The 7,556-nt window shown below is 47.0% G+C and overlaps 1 protein-coding gene and 1 long non-coding RNA gene across 3 annotated transcripts in view; one reads left to right on the top strand and one right to left on the bottom strand.

Moving 5' to 3' along the window:
- The first annotated feature begins 21 nt into the window (after positions 1-21).
- On the top strand, positions 22-6,593 carry PIGX (phosphatidylinositol glycan anchor biosynthesis class X). Of its 2 annotated transcripts, XM_035900027.1 has the most exons (6): positions 22-502; positions 629-752; positions 1,732-1,873; positions 2,791-3,004; positions 4,260-4,360; positions 5,517-6,593. In XM_035900027.1, exons 2-6 carry the CDS (start codon positions 661-663, stop codon positions 5,673-5,675), a joined length of 708 nt encoding a protein of 235 aa, XP_035755920.1. In that variant the 5' UTR covers positions 22-502; positions 629-660; the 3' UTR covers positions 5,676-6,593. The 2 variants fall into 2 exon arrangements, with proteins under 2 accessions (XP_035755920.1, XP_035755919.1); XM_035900026.1 differs by having other exon boundaries at positions 22-752.
- The window catches only part of LOC118452857, a 9,351-nt gene continuing 7,374 nt past the window's right edge, over positions 5,580-7,556 (bottom strand). The window contains exons 2-3 of the long non-coding RNA XR_004842732.1: positions 6,626-6,888; positions 5,580-5,662 (exon numbers count right to left, since the gene is read on the bottom strand). This is a non-coding gene — a long non-coding RNA (uncharacterized LOC118452857). The remainder of the gene's footprint in view (positions 5,663-6,625; positions 6,889-7,556) is intronic.

Here is a 7,556-nt window from a genome sequence, read left to right as displayed (position 1 = left end):
ATAACGTGCTTTAGCTTTTGGTCAGCCCTGAATCTGTCAGACGGTTAGACGAGATGGTCGTTGTAGGGCCCTTCCATCTGAAACAGTCTGTTCTGTTACTGAAAGGAATAACAGGAGCAAGCAGTTTTCCAGGTTAGGTTAACCGAAAACCAGCTGTGATGCCTTCTGCAAAATTTTCTATGAAACCACCATCGCCTTGCCTCAGGACTCTGCTGGAGCAGGTACTCTTGTTGGCCATGTGATGATTGGAGTTTCCGATCTGAAAGTGAAGTCCTGTGGAAACTTAGAGAAAACATAAAGAATGGCTCTAACACAATGCTGACTGTTAAAATCTGGGTCTTACAGGGATCAATACAGAAGCAGGAGATAAGGAGTCACACCTGGGAGGGGGGTTGCAGTGGGGAAAAAGTGGGGATTATTACAGACCCCTCGGTAAAGGCAAAGCCACGCTTTTGAAAGCTGGAAAAAAAGAGAGTGATTTCAGCCTTTGTGGTTGCTGGAGGTAGGTGTTCTACTGCCAAAGTGGCTGTTGGTTGTACTAAACTGAAATACCGTTTCCCTTTTGCTGTGAGAGGGTTTGCAGGTGAGGTGTTCATAGGCTGTACCACCTCGCTTGTTGTCTGCCCAGGTGATAACGACTTGTGCTGTTCTGTAAACACCATGACTCCTTCGTTCTGTGCTCTCTCAGATGTGCAGGCTGCTTGTCAGGATGCCACTGTCACCCAGGAGCTTCTGAAAGAGGGCTTCCACAGGTAAGTTGTCACCCCAGCACTGCATCAGAATAACGCGCCAATTAATTTTATGTGGGAAGAAGCTTTTCTTCTCTGTCGTGCACAGTCTCAGCAACCTGAACCGTGATCTGTAGCCAGGGCTAGGCACTAGGAACTTATTGGCATGATCAAATAATTAACAGTTATGGGCTGTAGTGGAGGAACAACGGGAGGCCCCTTTCCTAAGAGCTGTGCGGAGGCCGTTGGTGGTTCTGAGAAGTTAACAAAGAAGCGGAACTTCATTTTGGCCACGGATGTGGAGTCAGGGTGAGCTACCCATCACCCGAACCAGAGAGGTGTCAAGCATGGCTTGACAGGGAACTGTTCTCTGAACTTGCGTGTAGCTTGTGAGAGCTGTGTCTGATCTCTGTGCGTTTGAGAGTATGAGAGCAGTGTGCCCAGGTGGCCAAGAAGGCCAGCAGCATCCTGGCTTGTATCAGGAGTGGTGTGGCCAGCAGGAGCAGGGCAGGGACCGTGCCCCTGTCCTGGGCACTGGTGAGGCTGCCCCTCGAATGCTGGGTTTAGGGTTGGGCCCCTCACTCCCAGAAGGACATGGAGGGGCTGGAGCGTGTCCAGAGAAGGGCAAGGAAGCTGGGGGGGGGGCTGGAGGCCGAGGGGGCAATGGGATGAGGGGAAACGGCCTCAAGTTGTGCCAGGGCAGGTTTAGGTTGGACACTGGGAAAAATTCCTTCCCTGCAAGGGCTGTCAGGCACTGGAAGGGGCTGCCCAAGGCAGGGGTCGAGTCCCCACCCCTGGGGTTATTTAAAAGCTGGGCAGAGGAGGTGTTTAGGGCCAGGGTTTGGGGGTGGGATGGCAGGGTTAGGGTAACAGTTGGGCTTGATGAGCTTAAAGGGCTTTTCTAACCCAAATGATTCTGTGTCTCTCGGGGAGGCAGGGGGAGTGTTTGTGCCATCTTTGGAAGCTCAAGTATAAATGTTTTGCCTCTCTTGCGTGTTTGCAGGGACCTGCTGGTGAAGGTGGAACTCGGCGCAGTGGGGGAGGAGGCACAAGGATGTGCAGTGGCAGCTAGGATTCATCTTCCACCAGGAATCTATGTGGATCCCGACGAGCTGGCATCGCTGCAGCAGCACAATTTAACAAAGGTAATGATCCCAAGGCTACGACAGCTGGTATTTAAGGACATGTGTACTCAGGAAGCACTAATCTCTGGTTGTTATTGGGCTTGTTGAACCAAGGTTATTAATTCCTTTTCCTGGACGGAGATGCTGCACAGCATCACATTCCTGACATCTCGGTCTGTCCCTCAGCTTGATCAGCATTGCCTGGTGCAGGGTGTTTTGTGTTGTGTGCTGCCGATATTTCTACACATGGGCATGCGGGCTGGGGAGCTGCAGCAGCTCTGCTCCACCCCAGGTGAGCAGCTGTGGTGCAAACTATTCTGGTTGAAAAGACAGGTTAAACCCCCACAGAGTTGGTGGTGGTGGGCTGGAAGCGGCATGCTGTGCATTTGGACTGAATAGCTTCACAGCTTTGTTGTCATCACAGCTTTGTGTGTTGCTTTCCAGGGTTTGCTTTGCGTTCTGGGTAGAGGTGTGCTAAGGCTGTGGCTTTAAGGCCATCTCCTGGGTGCTTAATTCAGTTAAAACATATGGATGCAAAGACTGGGCAACTTCTGCTGTTGGGCTGCTCACAAGTGCTGGTGTGGCCTTGCTTATATGCATCATTAAGCTAACGTCGCTTCAGTTTGGCTAGAGGTGTGGTTGCACCATTAACTTTTCGTACATAAGAATCACTCATTGGAAGGGGACTTGAAAAGTTACTTTCAAACAGCTTCAGGACAGAATTTCCAGCCTGATCCTCCTGACCATGAAATTGGGCCCAGCCTTAGACAATAGAATGAGGACAATAGTTTTCCCTTCTGATGCTGCGTTAGGTTACCACAGCAGAGTGGCCTCTTAAATCCCAGTCATGCACAAGAAGTTAATGTATTTTTTTTATTTTCCACATCACTCCCTGTGATTCTGATCACAGCCACATCTGCATCTTTCTCCACGTGCAGGCAGTGTTAATTCCTGAGGTTGTTGATGTGGAGGCTCCCGAGTACTTAGCCACAGATCTTCTTGTTCTCCTGTATTTGGAACCCGACCCTCGGTGTTCTCGCTGTTTTAGAGCTGCCTTGCCTGTGCACGGGCGGTACCACCGGCCAGCAGAGGAGAGTGAGGAAGCGTTGGTCATTCTGAAGAGCCCAGAAGTACTGGTCTGCTGCTGTGATGGTGAGACTCTTATTACGTGTTCTTCTGGGGAGAGAGGAATAATCCAGAGCTTGGAATCTGGTTCTGTTTTTGTCTTCTGGAGATGGAGCTCTTGGTAGTTGTGTGATGGCGAGGGGAAGAGAGGGGTCCTGATAAAGACCATGTTGTCTTCCTCTTTGAACGCTGCTGCTGCTTGACCAAAGGCAGACGAATTGTCTGCAGACTTCTTGTTGTTGTGCTGCTGCTGTTGTACCCTTGTACTTTAGCGGGCTGTTTGGGGTCTTTCGCCTGAAAGTGTTGGCAGTTGGTCCGTCTGTCGCAGGCCCTGGTTTGTTAAAGGTCAGCTGCTCAGACTGCGTCTTCACAGTGTCTCTTTTGACAGCTGAAGTCACGCGTGGCACATTTAGTGTTCATGTATGTAGAGTAATGAAGGTGTTCTGGTGGTTTCCAACACTTTCTTCCTGCCCCATATATATGGGGAATGTAGAAAACTGTGTGTCTGAAGGTTAGAATGGTTGGAGTCTCAGACTCCTGCGAAACAAGAACCCAATATCCACTGACAATGAATATTTTAAGGTATATGAACAATGAAATCCTCCATTTTTGCTACAAATTGTATTTTGTTTCACAAAATCATTCTCGCTAGCCGCCAAGTCGAATGTGCTAATGACTCTCAGTTCCTTTATCTTCACTTGCATGTTATTTGAGCAATGATTTCCCTGCCCCTAAGTTTATCCCAGAAAGACTGCCTGATCAGTTAAAAAAAGGGGTGTGAAATCTTCCCATTTTTCTGCCAGGTTTACTACTTAAGAGCAGGAAAACATATTTATTATTAATATGAAAGTATTTAAAGTACTGGAGGGGAGTTCTTGCATGTTCCAACAGGAGGCCAACAAAGAGAAATGGAAGAGTGACCTCTTGGTTCTGGGGGAAGAGAAATTGCAAATATGTGGCTAAAATTGAGGGGTCTATGGGCCAATGATGAATTCTTTGCCCCATTAAGGACAGAAGGGCCAAGATACCATGCAGGTGAGTCTTCCTTGGGTACCTGCTCTATCAGGAAGGGAAGAGTTGCAGAGTTCATGAAAAGCGGTGCTGGGCAGTCCTTTGTTCAGTTTAGCTGTAACGTTTCTGTCAGCACTGTCACCTACTGGCTTCTGGGGAGCAGATTGTGTCTTGCTGTCACTGGGGAAAGATACCTCAGTTGGAAAAAGTCTTGCAGGCTGTATTGTTTCATCCCGTCTGGATCCTGCTGATGCAGTAATGTCTTCTGTAGATCGCCTGTCAGCAGAGTGTCGGAAGCCTGCTGAAGTGGAAGCTCCCTGTTCAGGTGGAAATGTCAGTCCCTGTCAGTGGTACAGCATAACGCACAAACCTGTGAGTTCTTATTCCTGGTGGGAATTCTTCATTCTCTTTTAACACCTGCTGCCTTTTTTTCTGTGATGAGCAACTTCCATAGCACAGGAACTAATTGGTAAGACAGTTGTGTGCCTCTTCTTTAGGCAGGCTCCCTTCTTCCTTTCCAACCAGCTTTTCCAGGGTGTTATCCTGCCCTTCTGATGTGCTTGTAGTCATTCTGTGCCCTTTGTGGACCTTTTTTTTTTTTTTTTTTTTCCTTAATACTTGGAATTCTAGGGTATGATTGGCACTGGTCAAATTAAGAAAGGTCTTTACAACATAGGTGTTTCAGAGGAGTAGCAAAGTGGAAAACTACTTTATGATCTACCTAAAGAAGGGGTAAAATACCAAAGATTGAAAGAATAACATCTTAAAAAAAGGCCACTTTTGTTTGTTTGTTATCTGATCGGCTAAGTATCTAGGAAGAGATGAAGTTTCTTTATTCTTGTTCAAAACCAAGGTAAGTTGGATCTTTAAGGTGGTCAACAACTGCCTTTGATACTCAAAAGGGTAGCATAGAGATGCAGAAATAAGACTTAATTTGTCTCCTAACAAATCTGTTTGGTTTGTAACATGCATGCCTTCCTATATTTAAGATATCTGGGATATCTGCAGCTCTTGTCCAGAAATGTTTTGGAGCTTCCTGCATCTCAAGGGAAGCATGTAGTTCTTTGCCTCAGAGAAAACTGGCTTCTCGGTGATCTGTGAAACGCTCATTTCGAGAGCTTCTCTCTCCCATGCTGTATTACATACATATCCTCAAGGGCAAGCCTATTGTAAGAACATGGATACAGAGGATATAAATGACTACCATTTAAAATGGCAGCAGATAAATTTATTGAGCTTTGTCCTGCAGGAGCTCTGTTTGTTATAAATTCAAAGAATCATAGAATTGTTTTGGTTGGAAAAGGTCATAGAGTCCAACTGTTAACCTAACACTGCCACCCCACCGCTAAACCCTGTCCCTAAAAGGTTTACCCTAGAGGTTACATCCCACCTCGGTTTTGATTTTGAACCCCAGAAGAAGCCTTAGCAAGGTGCAAGTTAAACAGCGGTCTGGTTACTAATCCTCTGAGTTGCAGTCAAAAAGAAATAGCTTGTTAAATGTGTGTAATCCATTTACTTTTCTTGGTAGGCCAGCGAGGAATTGATTCTGCAGATTCCAGTGGGGCTCAGGCAACATAGTTCCTTCGTGTGTGCTGTGACTCTTCTTGCTACGGTGCTCTGTTCCAGCCTGATTCTTGCAGCCGTATGCAGATACGGACACTTCTCCCCGGTGACCTGCTTGGAATAAAGAAATACAGAATGACTGACCTGCGTCCAGCAAAACTCATGGAATGTTACATCAGCTTCCTAAATGAATCCTGCTCTACTGTTATTTATATCTTGCTAATGTGGGAGGGTCCCACACTGGTTAGATTTTCCTTGGCCTAATCCTTACAAACACCTTTCACGCACAAAGGACTGTTTTGGTGCATTGTCAATGGACAAAGCAGGTGGAGGGTAGGAATAGCACTGCAAAAAGCTGGAAGGACTGCCACAGTCTTGGTTCCAAATCCCTCCCCCTGGCCTGGAGCCTGCTTCGGCTACAGTGCTGCCTCTTACAAGGGTGTTTGTGTTTCTTGAATTTAAACCAGCTGACTCAGGGATTGGTTATTAAGGGTATGGAAAGCATTATCTGTCATTAAAGTTTCTGAATTTTCAGCTTGTGTACACTGTCCAGATGGGTTACATGTTAGTTTGGGAAGAGACCACCTGTGCTTACCTGGGACAGCAGGCGTCTTAAATAATCTCTCCTATTCTGTTAACTGGGAGGGATTAACTGCTCTTGGTCTAATTAGTCAGCGTTGAAAGAGTTTAGAAAATTTGAAAGAAATTTCACCCTTTTTCAGAAGCAGAAAGAGTAACCCTTGGAAGGCAAGAGCTGGGGAAAAGATACTAACTAGAAGCAAATATTTAGAAGACTTGCATTCAGCTGTCAGAACAGTTGATAAATAGAAGGAAGTGGAGAGGAAGTTACTTAATGGAAAACCTGAGTGGTCCTGGATTGACAGAAGAGCTCAGCTGCTGTTTCTAATTGTCAGTAGGTGGCATTGTGAGCTTATGGTAACTCCTGTGGACTGTTGGTGGAGAAAATATGATTTTATTCCCTATGAGCTGAGAGTTAAGTTAGTAAAACCAGGTGATTTTGGGGAGTGCATGTGTGAGGGGGACGAATGAAAATTCTGTTTTTCAAATTCTGACCTCCCTTTGAGGGCTCTGTATGCAGCCAACACTTCTCTTCAGCAGAATTGGCCTCTCATCGCTGTCCAGCTGTAGCTTTAGGATCCCTTGGGCATCTTTCTTCTGCTTCTGCGGGAATTCAACAGAGAGCTTGTCTTATGACTTCGCCCACGACAGGTTGGCAAGTGCTCTGACACTGGGCTCTTGTTCTCCCTTGACTGTGCTGAATGATGATGGCTGCGCCAGTACTTCATCCGCTACCTCAGCGGAGTCATGCACTGCATCTGCTTGGGGGAAGGGAAGCATTAAAGAGAACAATCACAGAGAGATTTGGCGGCCTGTTTAACTGCATCAGAGCAGCAGGGCTGCGGACCAGTACTGTAACACTTGTCTCCGAGTGGGGCTCTTTGTTCTCACAGTTGAGTTTGTTCTTGTGTGCTCTCACTCGCTCTTACCGCAGGTAAGTGACTCTGTGTTGCTGTCAGACCCTTGGAGTGGCAAGAGATTGGCAGTTTTTTACTGCCTGAAAGCTCACTTTTTTTTTTAATGTATTTTAACATCAGAGAATACCAGTTGAAAATCACAGGTTGAATTCCTTAGCTAAAACAAGCTGCCTGATACCACAGAATCATTTAGGTTGGAAAAGCCATTTAAGCTCACCAAGCCCAACTGTTACCCTAACCCTGCCATCCCACCACTAAACCCTGGCCCTAAGCACCTCGTTTGCCTGGCTTTTAAATACCCCCAGGGATGGGGACTCGACCTGACAGCCCTTTCAGGGAAGGAATTTTTCCCAATGTCCAACCTAAACCTGCCCTGGCACAACTTGAGGCCATTTCCCCTCATCCTACCACCCATTTCCAGGGAGAAGAGGCCGACCCCCACCTCACTACAGCCTCCTGTCAGGCAGCTGTAGGGGGCGATCAGGTCTCCCCTCAGCCTCCTCTTCTCC

Source organism: Egretta garzetta, unplaced genomic scaffold, assembly GCF_000687185.1.
Source record: "Egretta garzetta isolate BGI_Z169 unplaced genomic scaffold, ASM68718v1 scaffold448, whole genome shotgun sequence".
Taxonomy (NCBI): Eukaryota; Metazoa; Chordata; class Aves; order Pelecaniformes; family Ardeidae; genus Egretta; species Egretta garzetta.
This window is presented reverse-complemented; position numbering and strand designations above follow the sequence as displayed.

Excerpts from the sequence above, each read along its gene's own strand:
- PIGX (XM_035900027.1), top strand. The coding sequence starts at position 661 with ATGACTCCTTCGTTCTGTGCTCTCTCAGATGTGCAGGCTGCTTGTCAG. Across the intron at positions 753-1,731 it reads CTGAAAGAGGGCTTCCACAG|GGACCTGCTGGTGAAGGTGG; the intron begins GTAAGTTGTCAC and ends GCGTGTTTGCAG. Across the intron at positions 3,005-4,259 it reads ACTGGTCTGCTGCTGTGATG|ATCGCCTGTCAGCAGAGTGT; the intron begins GTGAGACTCTTA and ends TGTCTTCTGTAG.